Source organism: Erithacus rubecula (assembly GCF_903797595.1).
Source record: "Erithacus rubecula genome assembly, chromosome: 25".
NCBI lineage: Eukaryota > Metazoa > Chordata > Aves > Passeriformes > Muscicapidae > Erithacus > Erithacus rubecula.
The window spans coordinates 3,417,561-3,436,077 of NC_136677.1; the positions used below are offsets into that span (position 1 = coordinate 3,417,561).

General features: G+C 50.9%; 1 protein-coding gene across 4 annotated transcripts in view; it reads right to left on the reverse strand.

The window, feature by feature from the left end:
• The window catches only part of SCN3B (sodium voltage-gated channel beta subunit 3), a 31,930-nt gene that overhangs the window by 2,516 nt on the left and 10,897 nt on the right, over window positions 1-18,517 (reverse strand). For 2 of the 4 annotated variants that reach the window (XM_079326950.1, XM_079326951.1), the window contains 4 exons: window positions 3,367-3,530; window positions 2,004-2,229; window positions 796-934; window positions 155-242 (listed from right to left, as the gene is read on the reverse strand). In XM_079326950.1, the coding sequence (XP_079183076.1) occupies window positions 179-242; window positions 796-934; window positions 2,004-2,229; window positions 3,367-3,465 (528 nt within the window). In that variant the 5' untranslated portion in view covers window positions 3,466-3,530 and the 3' untranslated portion in view covers window positions 155-178. Of the gene's footprint in view, window positions 1-154; window positions 243-795; window positions 935-2,003; window positions 2,230-3,366; window positions 3,531-4,949; window positions 6,516-10,641; window positions 10,712-18,517 lie in introns of those variants that run through there. The other 2 variants (XM_079326948.1, XM_079326949.1) reach the window with 2 other exon arrangements.

Consider the following 18,517-nt stretch of genomic DNA (forward strand, 5'->3'; position numbering starts at 1 on the left):
TGCTGCTTTGGGGGTTCAAGCCATCCAGCACACCCCACACCCAAAGACACCTGGGGAAGCTCCAGAGGAGCACAGCCACGCTCCAGGAGCCCCTAGCCCCAGCACAAGGAAGCTGAGGGGTGACACAAGGAGTGCCCATCCCTTCCTGACCCACCTTGGTGCCGCTGCCTCCTCCCTGCTACTCCTCCACAGGCACTGCACAGTTCTCCTTGTTCTCCGAAGGAATCGCCAGGTAGTCTGTCCTGGAGGTGGAGGGAAGGAGGAAAGCACACAGTGTAAAGCCCAGTTTGGGTAAACTCACCTCTGCTGAATTCCTGGGAGCATCTCTGAGGTAACAAATGGCACCTGTAGATGCTCAGAGTAGGAAATTCCTTGGCACAGGCAGGAGCAAACAAGGAGTCTTCCCTGCTCTAAAATCTTACACAGCCAGCCTTCCTCTGAACAAAGAGAGCTCTAACCCCAGCCAAGAGTGTGGAAACACGGGAATGGGCCAGGATGAAACCAGACCTTCCAGGAGAGCATCTCCACACGGTCCAAACCAGGCCACCCTGGAATACTGTTCACTCCCTGCCTGGTGTGTGGTGAATCTTGGTGCTCTAAACACTGCAAAGACTTTGGACAGAGCAAACACCAACCTGTCCATGCCACAGCAAATCCCAGTGCTGCTGCAGTCACTTCTGGAGCAAACACCAACCTGCCCATGCCATAACAAATCTCAGTGCTGCTGCATTCTGCCCTGGGACATGTGAAGAGCCCTTGCAGAACAGATCCCATCTCCAGGGGTTCCACACTTACGCGTTTTCCTGGGCAGCCTCCTCTGCCTTGGAGACCTTCCTGTAGCAATAAACCATTTCAATCAGCAGCCAGAGTGTGAGGAAGACCAGCAGAATGTACATCATAATTTCTGAGATGACAGAGGTGAAGTCTTCTCCAGCTGTGAATAAAATGAAATAACCCCTGATCATTTCCATGCAGCTCCATGGACATTTTCCAGCCTTGTGGCATCTTTCCTAACCTGCCTTGCCAGAATCTCCAGGTGCTGGGAGGGGGCAGAACGGAGGGATCTGCAACAGGCAGAGATCCCAGTGGGATCCAGCACACACAGCCCTGTCTGTGCCACCCCCACACCCTCACCACTGCTCACCTCTCTCATCTTCATGCTCTGATTCCTCCCCTTGCTGGTGTTACAGAGCTGCCAGTGGGTTGTAAAGGATCAGAACAGTGAGTGAATGTGGGGGAGAGGGAGGGGAAGGGGCAGAGAGAAGGGCTGAAAGCTCCTGACCCTCTCCGAGGAGAGCAGCAGAATCCCACCGGTCTGTAAAGCCAAAATATCAGCACTGAGCCCAGCAACAGCAAGAGGAACAGAGGAAGAGGAAGAGGAAGAGGAAGAGGAAGAACTCAGGAGCAGCACAGAGGGGAGGAGGAGAAGCAGGAGAGTAGTATCAAAATGGAGAACGAGTGGTTGTTCCAGGAGGGAGGGGGTGGCAGCCAGGAGAGGCTGCGGCTCCATCGCTGTCACATCCCAGCGCGGCTGTGGGAGGAGCTGGAAACCTCTGCTGGCTGTTCCAGCTGTGCCCAGCTGTGCCCAGCTCATCCTGCCTTCCCACACTCACACACAACCTGCCTGTGCCTAAAAAGAGCCTCCAGCCATCAAACCAGGGACAGGATTTTCCTCCTGAGCCGCGTTTGTCGCTAACGAGCTCAGAGCCGTCTCTGGCTGTGCAGTGACGAACTCACAGAACTCACAGAACTCACAGAATCACCAGGTTGGAAGAGACCTTCAAGATCATCAAGTCCAACACCTCAACTAGACCATGGCACCAGAGACCTTCAAGATCATCAAGTCCAACACCTCAACTAGACCATGGCACCAAGTGCCACACCCAGACTGTTTTTTAAGCACATCCGGGGATGGTGACTCCACCACTCCAGTATTTTATCACTTTTTCCATGAAAAACTCCAACACCCACAGCCAGTGACAGCACAAAACAGCCCCTCCTACCCTCCTCCACCACGGTGAGGTGGATCTTCCTGGAGCTCTGGAAGAGGGGCCGGTGGATCTCGAACTCGAACTCGCGGGTGATGTTGCAGGTGTAGACGCCCGAGTCGTTCAGGGTGACGTTCAGCACGGTGATGGACACGTCCTGCATGTCTTTGCTCCCATTCCACTGTATCCTCCCGCTGAAGCGGCTTGGAAACTCGTGGATTGACTTCCTGTGCTCGTAGATCTGGGGGGAAATGTGCTGGTTAATCTCTGCCTTGGGCAACAGCAGCGCAGCATCCCCCTCCAGCTACACTCAGGGATGTTCTGAGCTCCCTTGGTAACAGCAGCTATTCATATTCCATCATCCTTTGCCTCCAAGTATCAGGTGACTTTACAAAAGACAGGAAAATGAGTGATCAGGAATCTGATATCTCCATCAGAGAGGGAGAAAAACTAAGGCACAGCAAAACACAGATGCATATGGACACAAAAAATCAGCAGTGGGACAGAAAACTGGGATTCTTCATGCCTTGCAATGCTCCTGCCAGTCAGTGCATGTGAGATCACCTGAGGAATGAACCACAGAATACCCTCAGTGAAGACAAACAGCCCTTTTTGGAAGCCCTGGGATATTCAGTTGGGATGGAAGTGCTGCAGGACAAATCTGCCAGTGTGACATTCTGGCTGACCACAGTCCCCATCACGACCCTGCCCACCCCAGCTCACTTTGCTTGGTGTTCTTTGGGTTGCCACTGGCAAATGGATCTCCCAGGGCACTGGAAGTGAATTCCCATCTCATTCCTTAGCCTGGTCCCTTTAGTTCTCAGACAGAAGGAGAATATTTGTCATCCTGCCTGGCCCTGCTCAACCACAGCCACTGATTTAATGTTTCAGACTCGGATAAAATAGCTAGAAAGAAATGTGCACTCAGCCTTGATCTTGTTCTCCATTTCACCACTCTCTCTTGAATTCCAGCTGCCCCTCATCTGTCCAATTTCCATTTTGATTCACTCTGAAAATCAATTTTTCCTTTTCCTGGCAGGGATCCAAAGCAACTCCCAGAGATCCTCCCACAGTGATGATAACACTGAGACATAAAAAGTAAATCCTGCCCTGCAGATTTATTGGAGGCCAATTTCACCTTTGAAACAACAGCTTTGGGGTTCAGAACTGATTCAGACAAGGGTGCCAAGTGTCAGTCATATTTGACATATTTGAGGCAATGGGACTGGAAACTGGCATTGATGAATCTACAACCCAAATGTATGAACACAACAACTGATTGCAGCTTTTCCTGCCAGGAGTTTGTGCTGTGCCCAGATGTGGAAATGGGACAAGCAAGGAAAGAAATGGAAAGGGCTCAGGTTCCAGACATACATACAGGCTCATCCTTTCCCCCCTCGGGCTTGTAGAACCATTCCACCACCGTGCTGGCTGTCACCTCCTCCCTCTTCATGCAGGAGATGCAGAGCAGCTTCATGTCTGTGCCTTGGACAGCCTCTGTCTCAGATGGGACTTCCACACACACGGAGGAACAAAGTCCAGCTGGGGGAGAGGAGCAGCACAGAAAGAAGCAGTTAGAGAAAAATCAGTTATTCACATCTTGGCATTAATGTCCCCAATGGAAAATGGTTTGATTTATTACTCTAATGCTGTCTGATAACAGATTAAGTCACAAATGTCGAATTTTACCAAGTTTTCTTCTCTTGAGATATTAATAATTCACAATAATTAACAGGGTGATCACACAGATTCACCTCTCCAGCATCTGTTCTGCCACAACTTTCATCTTTCCCTGGTAATTAATGCCACTTTAAAGGCATTGTTCATTCCCTCCCATGCATGCTGGGTGTGCTCCTGTTAGAGCAGCAATTACACTCTGGGATGAGGGGAAGCCCAGAATTCCAGAGTGGAGGAACAGCTCGCTCTTTGTGCTAAGTTGGAAGGTCTGGATGCTTTAATTCAGCAAAACTGGGAGGGTCCAGCCCCTTTCCTGTCCCTGGGCTATGTGGGCACTACTGGGAGCCAAGGGGCTTGGACAGGAATGAGTTTGGCAGCAGGAGAAGTTATTGATTTCCCAGAAATTCCTGCTCAAAACGCTTCCAATCAGAGCTGTGCTAAGGCTGGCAACTCTCAAATACTGCTCTTGCAAACAGGGCAGAAATGGTTGCATGTGAAGCCACACGCTGGAGCAGAAAGGATCGTTTCAGCACGGCATCTCCGAGCAAATCCCTGCTGACATTTGTCCCCTGGGCTAAACAATCCCGGGCTCTGTCTGTCCAAGGCTGACTCCAGAGCCCAGACGCTGACTCTGCTGGCTGCTCCCTCCTCCCCAGCCTCTGAGGCACCATTAACCCACTCTCTCAAGCAACATTTTCTGCCGGACTGTTCCTGGAAGCAGCCTGGTTCCAAATTCTCCCGTACTACCAGCTCCACGGGCAGCAGCGGCTTTCAGGGAGAAATAAGGAAAAGCTCCTGGATCCTGCTTTGCTCTGAGATCTGTACACACAGACAGGCACCCACACACAGGGCTGAAGGCACACGCACATCAGATGTGGCAACGCCACCCGAGCTCTTCTCGTGGCAGGAATCAAACTGCAGCTGCAATCGATTGATTAACTCCAGTTTACACAGACTGCACGGGAAACCGGCACTAAAACACCGCTTAATGGGCTGCACACCCTCCCCGAGGCAACTGGATGTTAAATTACACTGCAAACCCCAGACCAACAGCAAACAGTGAGCGACCAGCACATGCTTTGTGCTCGGCGCTGAGGTGTTTTCCTCGCTCGCATTCACTCCCTCACGCTCACACCAACTCTGCACGAGCGTAATTCCCTTCTCCCGACAACAAAAAACCCATCAGGAGGGCAGGCTGCAAGGGAGCATCCTCCCTTCTTCCCAGCAGCATCCTGCCAGCGGCAAACCCCGGAGCTGGGGCGGGAGAGGGGACGGAGCACCTACCCCAGAGCAGCAGGGCGAGCGCGGGCGCGCAGAGCAGCCGCGGCAGCGCAGCCATTGTTCCGAGCCGGGCCGCGCTCGGGCTCCTCGGCTGGATGCTGGGATGCTCGGGCGCTCCGGTGCTGGGATGCTGGGATGATGGGATGCTCGGATGATGGGATGCTCGGATGCTCGGATGCTCTTCCCCCGCTCGCCGCGCTCCCGGCGCAACAGGATGCCGGGCGGCGGGCGCGGTCCGGGGGCTGCGCTCGGCCGCGGGGGCGGCAGCACCACGGACAGAGCCCGAGCCCGGTCACAGCTCCAGCCCCGGACACAGCTCCAGCCCCGGACACAGCCCGAGCCCGGGCAGCTCCGCCGCCTCCGCCGCCTCCGGGGCTCCGCGGGCGCGGCCGGCGCTGCGCAGGGCGCGGGCGGAGCGGAGCGGGAGCAGGGCTGGATCAGCAGCAGCAGCAGCTGCAGCACCTCTGGATCAGCAGCAGCAGCACCGCTGGATCAGCAGCAGCAGCAGCAGCAGGTGCCCCGCACCGGGAGCGGCTCCGCGGGGCGCGGCCGCGGCGCTTTTGTTGCGCGGGCTGCGGGGCGCAGCGCTCGGCGGGGAGGATGCTGAGGAGGATGCTGAGGAGGATGCTGAGGAGGATGCCGGGGATGATGCCGGGGATGATGCCGGGGATGATGCCGGGGATGCTGGAGCAGCCCGGGCGGGGGGCACGGGCGGCACATGCGCGGCCGCCTCCCCCGGCCCGGGCGCGCCGGCTCCTCCCGGCTCAGCACAAGCAGCCTGGGGCTCCGGTGGTCCCGCGGGCAGCGCCCAGCTTGGCTGGGGACATCGCACAGAGGATGTCACATAATCGGGGAGTGTTCAGGCTTTGGAATGGACCTCAAAGCTCAGCCAGTCCCACCCCCTGCCATGTGCAGGGACAACTCCCACCAAGCCACATCCAACATTTGAGCATGTCCAGGGCAGCCACAGCCTCTCTGGACGCGCTGTCCCCACCCTCACAGCAAAGCATTTCTTCCCAAAATCTGAATTTCCCTTCCTTCCATTTGTACCCCTCGCTCCTTGTCCTGTCTCAACAGATCAGCATCACTGTTCTGCCTCCAAAAAAAGCCAAGGGGCGGGGGGGAAATGGGGGGAGTTATCCCTGCAGGGTCACAGAAAGGCCTCTGCTGCTAATAAGTTTAATGCTTATATTTGCACAGCTCCGAAGGTCACAGTTGGAAATACTGGGAAATCCTCTTGCCTCATGTTCCTGCCTGATTCCAGGGAATTTAATGCCAGCAGCAGGCTGGGCTTTCTCTCCTTGGACAGGGGCCACCATGCCCTGGAGGGCTCCTCCAGCTTTGAAGGTCACAGTGGATAGAGAGGGGGAAATGAAGCATTTGTTCCATTGTGCTCCTTTTAAAGCACCTGCAGCTCCATGCACAGCACAATCCATTGGGTTAAACCTGACCAGCCCCATCAGAGAATGACACAGGAGTGACTGGCAGTGCCAAAACTCAGCGTGCAGGTGGCCAGACCCAGCCAGAAATGTTTGCAGCCAGCAGAAAAATCAGTTTCAGCAGAACATGGGCTCTCAGCTGGGCACACACTGCCAGTGGTGGCCACTGTCACAGCTCTGTGGCCTCCAGGGGTGGCCACAGGGACACACACATGAGATCAGGTCCCTGCAGTGCTGGAGTGAAGCAGGCACAGGACAAAGCCAACACTTTTCCTAGACATCAGCTAATTGTGTTTGTGTCAGCAGGCTGCATCCATCATCTGCAGCAGCTGCCTGCACGTCACCCTGCATGGGCTCTGGTGGCTGCTCCCAGTCATTCCCAGCTCAGGATCCCTCCTGGGCCTCCTTCTGCCCCTCTGCTCTGCCCTGCTGCAGCCACAGCTGCCTGGCAATCCCCAAACCTTTGCAGCCTGAAGTATTCCAGCAGGGACTGGCTGTCAGGTTGTCCTTGCTGTCCCCTCTGCTCCCAGCCTTCTCTGGGCTCCTGTGCACTCTTCTAACAACCCACCAAAAGAAAATAAACCTATTTAATGTAGCTGCAGGAGGCAGGTGTGGCCAGGGAGACCAACTGATGCCAGCACCACAATTCCAATCCCCCCCTTAGAAGTCATCCATCATGGATATAGAAGTTCAAAATATGATTTTCTCCCTGGGAAGACAGAACAGCAAAAGTGATACCCAGAGCTGCATGAAGGACATTGATCCTTTTGTCCCCTTGTCATCATCACAACAGCACAAAGGGAAGGGCAGGTTAAGCCACAAGGATTTGCTCCCAACCCTTCTGGAACAATCCATCCCATGCACAGCACAGAGTGCTGGGGTGGGTTTTTTATAGCCACAGGAGCTGCTGGACAACATCCCTGGCTCTTGTTTGACAGCCACCTGTTCCACAAAGCACCATGGAAATCAGAGTTATTCCTGGGCAGCCAGGTGCCCTGCCAGAGCACAGAGCAGGGATCAGCAGGGCTGCACTGTTTGTGCTGCTGCTCTAATTACATCTATTACAGACAATCCTGCCAGGGATGAGACTCAGGGGCCAACAGGATGAAGAGGAAGCAGCAGCTCCACCACACTGACTCAGTCAGAGTCACTGACTGACCCCCCAGCCCCTTCTGCTCCTGCCTGGTGGAAACAAAAGCCTTTTCTCCTCTAACCCCAGGCACCCCAGAACCTGCCTGCCCAACAATTCAAATTACAGTGCAAACAAACATCCTGAAAAAGTAATGAGTTTTCCCTCAGAATCACTCATGTACCAACCTCAATTACTTCATTCCAGACCAGCATTGTAGCTGCTATTTAAAGAAGGGAAATGAGGCCCTGAGGTGAAGAAAACGTCTGGTGAAACTGGCCTTGGATTTGGGTGGATTTTGAGATGAAATGTTACAGGTAAGGGAGGTCACACCCTCTTCCCCAGCTCTGGATAAATTTATTCTTCACCTGTGATTTTTCACCTGGAGCCTGCCTCGTGTACCTCAGACAAGACCCAAGGTGAATTAGGAATAAATTCCTGCAGTCCATCCAGTTTCTTAACCTGCCACAAGCTGTGCTGGGTTTTGTTTTCAAAGCAAACTGCTCTGGGCTCTCTCAGAGAGCCTGAATGAAAGGATAACATCCTTTCACTCCTGCTACAATCTGGGCTTCTCTGGAACCACTCCAGTGTCACCCCGTGCCTGCTCAGAACAAGCAACAAACACCTCCCTGCCCTCTTCAGGAGCACTTGCAAATAACTGGGATGTCACACTGGGAGCCTGTTCCAAACCTGAGCCCTGCACAAGGGATGGAGAGCAGGGATTCTTCCATCCCCATCCCACACCAGGATGATGCACAGGCTGCTCCTTGCTGCCCTGACCCAGCTGGATGGAGGGCAGGGGGGTTTTTATGGCACTGGCACTCTAATGGAAATGGAGGAAGGGGATGCAGGGCTGAGAGAAAGAGAAATCTTGACTGTCGAGGGAGAAATCTCTGCAAGAAGCAGCCCAACTTATCATGCAGGAGTTGCTATGGCAACCCACCCAGTTAATGCTTCACAGGAGAAAAAAAAAAAAAAAAAGAAAAAAAAAAAAAAAAGGCTGAAAAGGCTGGCACTTGTGCATAGGCACAACAAGACGAGGAGATAAAAATAATTTCAGCACCCTGCCCCCACTAATCCCTCCCTGCCAGGGTCCCTGAGGCTGGGACAGGGCAGTGGGAGCTGAGCCCTGCGTGTCTGGCAGCTCCTCTGCCATCCCATCACATCAGCCAGCCCCTCCCTGCTCCAGGGCAGAGCACCACAGCTGCTGCCACCCTGCAGGGCTCTGACAGCCACCCTGCACCCCCAGCCCCAAAATGAGACCCCCCCTGTGCTCCTCACTCTGCTCTGCTCCCCACCAGCAGCTTCCAGCCTGGATGAAACCAGCAGGGCTTTGCAGAGGAGCAAAGGACAGTGAATTCTAATTTAGAGATGTTGGATTTAATAGGTGTAGGCATCTTCCCACTCACTCCAGCATCCGTGTGACACAGTTCCAAAGCAAGGGAGGGCTGCTCTGGTTGTTTTCTGGTTGCCTGGGGGGGTTAGAAAGGCTCATTCAGGTTTCTCTTTTCACACTCGAGGTTTAAAATGAGTTCCCCATGTACCTGCCAACAGCTGGATCCTCTGAGTGTTCTAAACTGGAGGCAACTCCAGCCTTGCTCTTCACACACCTTTGCACCTTCATTTCCAGCGGTGCACTGAGCTGTGCTGGGGATTCAATCTGCACCAGCCCCTTCCCAGCCAATATTCCAGAGGGCAGATCCTCATTAATGCCTTAAGATGCAGGTCCCCAGAGTGCCTCTGCTGCCCTGTGTGCTCCCTCACACAAAAACCTTGCCTACATTTGTGTTGCACCTTCTTTTATTTATTTTTTTTTTTTGCCAATCTACCTCCCCATGGAGTGTAACAATGTGAATACCCCCAGAATCTCTGCTCCACCCTGAGCAGCCCCTGTGATTTCTGTCACACACACCCTGCAGGACCTCTCTCCATTAGACACAGATGGAGCTTGTCCTTGATTTACTGCTCTCCCTCCCTGCTTCCCCCGAGGGCCCACCAGTCACATCCTCCTCTCCCAGACAAAACCCAGCCGTGTTCAGCCTCCTCTGTTTATCCTTGGCTCTGAGGGCTGGTTTTCCATCAGGGCAGAGAAACAGAGGGGCTGGATTTCAGTGAGCCCTCCCTGTGTGAGCAAGAAGGGGCTGCCCCTGTGTGAGAGCATTCCCAGAGCATTAATTCCCTGTATCTGAACATTCCCAGAGTATTCCCTGCCCTGTGTGTGAGCATCCCCAGAGCATTCATTCCCTGTATCTGAGCATTCCCAGAGTATTCCCTGCCTTCCAGAGCCAGCCCTGTGTGTGAGCATTCCCAAATCATTCTCTGCCTTCCAGAGCCAGCCCTGTGTGTGAGCATTCCCAAATCATTCTCTGCCTTCCAGAGCCTGCCTTGTGTGTGAGCATTCCCAAATCATTCCCTGCCCTCCAGAGCAGCCTGCCCTGTGTGTGAGCATTCCCTGCCCTGTGTGAGAGCATCCCCAGAGCATCCATTCCCTTCCAGAGGCAGGGAAATGCCTCCTCCCATCAGGAGCAGCCTCAGAGGCAGAGCCTGCGCATGCACAGAGGGGTCAGGGATTCCTTGGAACAGCAGCCACACTGAAGGCTGGCCTGAAATTTCCCCTTCCACTCCAGTAAAAGCAAAAAGCACATTCCTGCATATTGTGGTCAGCAATAAAATTTTTAAAAAATATTTTTTTTACCCCCCCAGATCTTTAATTCAGGCCACATTTGGAGGCGTGTTACTGCAAACATCCTGGAAATTCTAAGCCCTGGTGTCACTCCAGGTGCTTTTGGGCATTGTTTTCTGGGACTGGATGCCAAGAAAATCAGACAGTGGCTGTGCACAGAGGGAAGCCTTTGTGTGCTGGAACTGAAGGGCTGTTTCACCCATCCCAGCCTAATGAGGTGGCACTTCCACAGATTTGCTTTTAGGCCTCTCCCCCGCTCGTTCACCTCAGCTGGATAAAACCCATTAGCGTGTCAGGTTGCCACACATATTCATTCACAGCTGCCCATTTAATTTCGGGATTCTCACAGCTTGTAAAACACACAAGTGCATCAATTATTGCAGCTCTCTGTGAGGATTGTGTTTTTGGGGAGGAAAGCTTGTTCAGCAAATGTTGCTGTCTTACCTTGGCTGCTGCTTTTCCTTAAACATGAATAAAGGAAATAAAGTTGAATCTACTCCCAGCTGTCACAAATCATTCCCACATCCCTTGAAAGACCAGGAGATTTTGTAATGGACATTTTTGGTTGGATGCCCCTTATTGCTTAGCACAGTCAAATCCCCCATTATAAAACAGAATTTTGTTTTGGGTTTTGGCTCTGTTTTGCCACCATCTGTGGGTTCCCACCTTTGTCCTCCTCATAGCACATGGTCAGCATTTTTCACCTAAAATGACAAACACATGGATAATAAATTAGACACTACAGAAGAGAAGGATGAGGAAGGAAGAAGAAGGAAGGAGGAAGAAGGAGGAACATTTTCCCATATTAAATATGACTGAATTAAAGGGTATTTTGCTTTCTGACAGTGAAGAACATCTCCCTGCTCATATTTAAAGGTGTTGTGTAAAACAGCAGAAGTAACCCAAAGCCATGAATCTGTAAAATAACCTTTTCTTTCCCCAAAACACCAACTTTCCAAAGTGAATTCCTTGCTGGCACTTCAGCACCTCCTCCTGGTTGGGTATTCTGCTACAGTTCGTTTCTTTTAGTGGTTGTTTAATTAACTTTATACAAAGAAACAGTTAGGAAAAAATAAATAAATTAATAAATAAATAAAGGATTCATATCCACAGAAGGTTTCCGTTCCTAAATATCCTCAGGGAAGAGGTTTGAAGGGGGAATGCTGTGTGTGTTTTCCCCCGCATTCCCGGCAGATAGCGCTGTGCCCTCGGGCTGCCCTGGCCCCTCTGGGGTCACTGCTGCTCACCAGAGACCCCCCAAAAACCCCCACACACCCCGGGATGAATGCTCAGCACAGCCTTTCTGAATCCAGCATTTACTGACCGAGATCTCAGTGACAAAGATTTCTGGAAGAGCAGTTTTCACTGGAAATCCTCTGATATTTGATATTATTGGGGATTTTCTGCACAGGGTCAGCAGAGCAATACTGGGAGGCTGAGGGAGGCAGAGCTCAGAACCCTCAGGGATGGTGAGAAAAGCCTGGGGAGGTGTCAGCTCTTGTCACAAATGTGTTTGAACAAAAAAAAAAAAAAAAAAAAAAGACATTTTTCTCTAGAACACAAAAGCTTTATGGCAGAAAGGCCATCCCAAAAAGAGCCAAGCAATGACCCAGAGAGGAGAGCACTCAGGCAGTGCACAGTGAGATCTGTTTGTCTGGCAGGATCAGGTTCCCATCCCCTGCAGGAACCCTTGTGCAGGTGCTCCAGCACAGAGGGAACTCCCTGCCCTGGCAAAAGCCCTTCCTCCCCCTCCTGATGAAAATCAGGAGCTGGAAATCTCTTCTCTAGGAAAACTCTCTTCAATTTATCTACAGACAGCTGAGGTCTGCATCACACCTTTCCCCCAGCTGTGAAAAGCTACAGAAATACATCAATTCTCTTGAAAAAAAGAATGAATTGGGGCTGCAAATCTACATTACATGGCAACTAATGAGCTGTAGTAATTAATATGTGGTGAGGAAATGCAAATTCTACTCTTTCAGGCCAAAGATTTGAGCTTCTTCTCAGTTTAGCAAAGCCAAGAAATGTCTGCAACAGAAGAGCTCTGACACATTCTAAAAGCATCTGGCCATAAAGGACTTAAGTGATGCATCATCATCTCTGAGCAACCTTCAGGATTAGATTTCTACGGCACAATAAAAGCAGGAGGGATGCAGAAATTCCTCTGCAGCTGAACCCTGGCACCCAACACCCACCCTGCCCTTCTCTGAGAGTTTGCCTCGCTCCCTCCGGCAGGAATGGTTTTCTGGGGAACAGCTCCGTTCCCCAGCAGAGCATCCCCAGGGCAGATTCAGCATCCAGGAGCTGCCTGCAGGTCACCAGGCTGCTGATTCAAGGGCAGCAGGAACCAGGACAGCAGCTCCAGCCGCTGCTTTGGCCGTGATTAAAAACTGGTGCCAGCTGCCAGCGATGTGTGGGGGATGAATTAAGGGATGCAGGAGCCTTCCTGGCACTCATGGTGCTGTGATTGCCTGCCCTGCCCCAAAATTAACAGCACCAAAAGCACCTTTTTGGGTGGTACTTTGGAAAAGTGGAGCTTCCTTCTGGTGGTGGAGGTGCTCCAGGAAATATGGACACTGTGAGGGTCAGTCCTGATCACCCCACACACACAGAAATGCAGAATATCAGCACCATGCTCCCAGAAAGATTTTATTATGAGCAAAAATTCCAACTAATGGGGAGGAAAAAAAAAAGTTTTTGTTTGTGCTCTCCTGAGAGAATGAATTTTCTCTGCTACTTTCAAACATTTTCTTTATTCTAGTGCATGCATTTGAATGTTCAAAATGGAAACCATTTGGGCTCTAATCTCTTCTTCTTCCCTGTTTGTGCAGATTCAGCACCAGAGGATCCTTGTGCAGGTACAATCAGCCAGTGATAACAGCTGGGCTTTGACAAGGAGCCAAGAGGATGTCATAGCACAATGAAATACATTCACACTGACTAAAGCTCTTCTATAGAAATGGGAACATTGGGAGCATCCAGAGCCCAGGAATGCCCAGGAAGAAGGAGGTGAAGGGTCACAGGTGTGAGCACAGCCATTCCCATTCCAATGGCAATACACACAGCCACTGGATTCTGACCATTCCTGCACTCAGGATGCTCACAGCACATCACAGCACCTCATTCAGACTTCCTTCATGCAAATAATCCTTGATTACAAAGATTTCTGGAAGGGCTGTTTTCATTGGAAATCCTCTGATATTTGGTATTATTGGGGATTTTCTGCACAGGGTCAGCAGAGCAATACTGGGAGGCTGAGGGAGGCAGAGCTCAGAACCCTCAGGGATGGTGAGAAAAGCCTGGGGAGGTGTCCAGCTCTTGTCATAAATGTGTTTGAACAAAAAAAAAAAGACCTTTTTCTCTAAAGAACACAAGCTTAATGGCAGAAAGGCCATCCCAAAAAGAGCCAAGCAATGACCCAGAGAGGAGAGCACTCAGGCAATGCACAGTGAGATCTGTTTGTCTGGCAGGATCAGGTTCCCATCCCCTGCAGGAACCCTTGTGCAGGTGCTCCAGCACAGAGGGAACTCCCTGCCCTGGCAAAAGCCCTTCCTCCCCCTCCTGATGAAAATCAGACAAGGAATGGCTCTTCCCAAGAAGTGAAGTGTTTTATAACAAGCCTTTTTTTCCACCTACCACAGGCATCACCACCCTTTCCCAGCATCTCAGGGCAACAGCACACAAGTAAATATCAACAGTGGGGGTTTCTGTGACAGCTGAGGCAATAAAGCACATTAGTGCCTGCTCTGAAGCCATTTCTGAGACAGCAGCAATAAAACTTCACACATCCTCAAGAAAAGCTGGGAGCTCATCTCAATTTACAGGGAAATGTGCTTCCACTAAAATGCCAGAGAGCTCCTCAGCTGGAATAAAGGGTATTAAGTATTAAGAGTATTAAGGATGATTTTCCTTTCCCAGCTACTCTGGAGTCTATAAATATTGAATTTGAGATGTAGGGACAACACAGACAAGGAGGGTCAATTAATACTGAATTTGGGATATAGGGGACAATACAGACAAGGAGGGTCAATAAATGCTGAATTTGGGATATAGGGACAACACAGACAAGCAGGGTCAGTGCTGCTCCTCCTTCTGTGGGCACTGTGTGCACATCCATCCATAAAATAATTAATTCCTTTATCTCCTGAACCCACAGAGTGTCAAACCCTCCCTCCCAGGAGGAAGAGTGGGGTAAATCCAGGCGAGGTGATTTGCTCAAGGCCACACATTAAACCTGGGCTTGGGGTGAGGGCCCTGCACTTCCCATTTCCTGCTGTAATGACCAGTTTATGGCACCTCCACCCCCACACTGACCCCATTCCTCCAGTGCTGCCCCATGACCACGCCAGAGCTGCTTCAGCAATAGGAACCTTCCCCCTTCCCTCATTCACCTGGCTCAGCAAAACCTCCTCACCTCATTTCCCTTTCTAGGCAGAGCTTTATGGGCTCTTCCCCACCCTGGAACACACTCCTGGAGCAGACAGGAGCCAGCACACAGCAGGGAGCATCTGAGTGCTTTAGTGTACTGAAAACTTTATTTTTTTTTAACTTTGACCAGCTGGGTTCCAGCACTGAAATCAGTTTTCCTCTTGGCAGTGTGTTTCATTGTGGTTTTCATCCTCTTCCCATCAAATCACCTGCATTTCATGATTTGCAGGTTATTAAATATGCAAATAGCCACAATTCCCTACAAGCTGGCTCCATGTCCTGCTAATTTAGTATTTTCCAGCAAAAAAAATTTGCTCATTAGGCAGCTTGAAAAACATCCCATGACTCTCAGTCAGCATGGAATGGAGCAAGGCTGACCCCAAGTCTGGGAATCCATGGCATGACCCCAAACTCAGGCTGAGGTTTTTCAGGAAAACCTGCTGCAGCCAGGAGCATTTCCAGCAGAATATGGATCCTCCTGTGGGTTATTTTAGTCTCCAAAGCCAAATTGCTGCCTCAGGAGGTTCACACAGGACAGATAAAGCTGTGAGCAGGAGCTGCCTCCTTGTCTTGTCCTGGTTTTGCTCCAAGTATTGACATTGCCACCAAAGGGATCTGCTCACTCTGGCAGTGGCAGCATTTCCTGATCCCATGGAAAATCTGTCCCAGAAAAAAACAAAAACAAACCAAAAAACCAAAAAACAGAGCTCAGCTCACTTGGAAAGGTAGATCTCAGACTGAACCATGGAAAGTGCCTGCAAAAATCACAGCAGGAAAACATTGCTAGTTCATAATTCCTCATCTTTTAGAGCTAATTTCAAACCTCTTTCTTGAAAAAATAGTAATTTACGCAGGTCCTTTCAATGTAATTATTAACAATTTGAAAAGCATAATTCAGTTTTGATTCCACCAGCTCATATTTCATGGGCTGGCTCTACATTCCCAAAAAATCTCCCTGAACACCAAAATGCAAATTGCCTTGAGCTCCAAACGACAGTGCCACCAGATTGGATGTGCCAAACTGCATCCAAGAGCTGAGCAGCTGCAGAGAGGAGAGGAAAGCAGGAGGGAGAGGGTGACTGAAGCAGGCTGTGGGAGAAGAGAGAATTCCTGCTCAGGAGAAGTGCCTGGAGGTGTGAACAGCAGAGCCCAACACTCACCTGGCTACAAGGAAAGTTTTTTGGCAAGGGAGTTGTTTGGGTTTTAAAGGAGATATTTGGGTTTTAAAAGAGATGCCTGCACATCTCTAATGAGGTCAAGCCAGCCTTGATTCCACTGGAATTTCCTCCTGAACCCCAGCAAAGCTCCCCAGCCTTGTCTGGAGCTGCTGACATGTGCTAGAGGTTTTTGTTTTGGGTGCAGCTGCAGGAAGCAGCATTGCCACAAGCCCTGCTCCATCACAGCTGCCTGGGATTCATCCCCCACCTGCCTCACGTGGCTGGGAATATTTGCCATGAGCAGGCAGCTCTGAAATGGGGCAGGGATGGCACAAACCCCACTCCAGCCAGGGCTCCAAACACACGACCTGCATGCTCTGGGGGTGTCCAACCTTTTCTATCAATTTCTGCAGGGAAATGGATAATTTGTTTTTTCTTCCAGCAAATTCTCCAGAGGAATCCTGATACCCCAAAATCCAAGCCACTCTCACATCCCTGTTGAGCTCATTTCCCCCATTTTCCTATTTCTCCCTCACTGCTTGCAGGCAGGGTTTTAGGATTTTTCCCAAGTCTTGAATTTGCAATCCACCCCTTTATCCTTGAGGTTTAACAACCTGCACAGCCCAAGGTTTTGTTCACAGCCAGTAGGAGACAAATTAATCTAATGGGAATGATGTCTGTGGGTGTGACAGGATTTATGGCACTGAGACAGTGACCAGAGCATGGAGCAAATCCCCACGGGGTCACAGGAGATCCCTGCAGGCAGCAGAGAATTCCCAGGGAGGCAAACACCTCAGAACTGAGATGGATTTCCAGGAAGGAGGCAGGGAAGGCACAGAGAAGCAAAGAGTCAAGCCTGGAATTCAAAAATGAGGGGGCAGCACCATGGTTTGGGCATGATCCAAGGCAGCCCTGACAGACTCCAGGTTACAGAAGCCTTGCTGGAATCAACACCCCAAAAATTCCCAAATCTCATCTTTCCCCAAGAAACAGGCTCAGGAAAAAAGGTGGCATACATTTTTAGCAGCAAGAGAGCCCTGGATCAGGATTTTTCACTGCCCTGAGCCCAGTGCAGGTGCTGGCAGCCCTGGCAAGCTCCGGGGAAGGGATGATGCCATTCCCAGACATGCACAGGCTGGGAGGCCGAGATTTGCTGTTTATTGACTTATAAAGCAAGAACTGAAAGTAGGTCAGAGGGCAGGACACCCCAAAGGTGGAGAGAACCATCCTCCAGTCCCTCCTCCCAGGAAGGTTCTGCCTGATGGTTCTGATTAATGGTTCTGCATGAGCAGAGCTGATTTTTAATGAAAAACCAGAAGCTGTTTGAGCCCCAGGCTCCAGTGTTCCCCCCCAGGCAGTTCAGCACTCAAGAAAAAAAAGGAAGATATTCACACCCTGCTTCCTGGGGGCCCCAGGCAAAGGCATGGAACCAACCCTGCATCAAAACTGAATCAAAAATCAACCCTGTGTGCAGTAAAGCAGAGATTATAACACCAGATCCAGCCCAGCACTCACAGCTTTAAGCTATTCTTCCTGAGTGTCCTACATAACAAACCCAAACAAATTAAGGAGTGAGTAATGAAAAGGTAGGAGGTGGCAAGGCTTGTTTTGGTTCAGGAAAGGATTCCCATCCCTTGCTTGGAATCTAAATTAGATTCAATTTAGATTAGAGTGAGGCAAGGCCAAATTCCCCTGATGAATGAGTTGCTGCAGTAAATCACTCAGATTTTGCAGCCATTCTTCAGCAAAGGTGTTTTTCTTCTCCCTTCTCTTCCTTTTGTTTCTGATCCTGCCAGCCCCATGCCAGAACCCTGCTCCTCTGGGTTAGGATATCCCTTTTTATCTCCTTCAGAAAGGGAAGAAATAATTTGTTGTCTGGTAGGGAGAGAAGGTGTTCTTGGCCTGATAAGTGGATTATCTCCCTAAACAAGCTCTGTAATGCAACAAACCCCACACACTCACAAAACCAAAGGAATCCATCACAACCAGGGCTGTGATGTGAAGTGAAAGCACAGCACACCCAGTGCCACAGCCAGGCTTTTGCTGGAACAAAAATCCAGGGGAAATGCACAAAATTAAACCCATATTCAGGCTTGCTGTGGCTGCAGATGTATCTGTGAACTCATTGCAGCATTTGTAGGGTCACAGCACCTGTGTGTGATTTCTCTTCCAGCTGAAAAGTGTTCAACAGTCTAGAAACTGAAAAAGAAAAATTATGTCAGATAGAACACCCCCAAAAAGGATGGGAATTGGGGAAATGGAGTTACTGACCCCCAGGATCTGGGCACTGCTCAGCCTTCACCCATTTTCTGCAGCCCAAGCTGGGGGTTTTTATTCTGCTGCCACCCTGCACCCCACAGATCACCCTGGAGATGTCAGGGATGTTATCAGCTACGAGATCCAGCCCCTCTCAGGAGGAACCAGCAGCGTGTAGCAACTTAAAATAGAAACTGGACTGAAACTCCTTGGGCTCTGAGTCAGCCCCAGAGGAAGCCAGGCAGGTGGAACCAGGAGCTGATCCAGAGCCTTGGGGCTGCCAGCCCTGCAGGTGCCACCTGCTGCTGCAGAAAAGGGACTCAGCAACACCAGGAATTGATTTCCAGCTCGCTGTCCCTGCCTGGGAGGGTTTGCTGCTGACACCTCCTGCGGGAGGCTGGAGAGCTCCTGGCTTTTAATTTGAATCCACAATCCAGTGCCTGAGGTGGTGAGGTGATTTGGCACAAGCCAGGGACTTC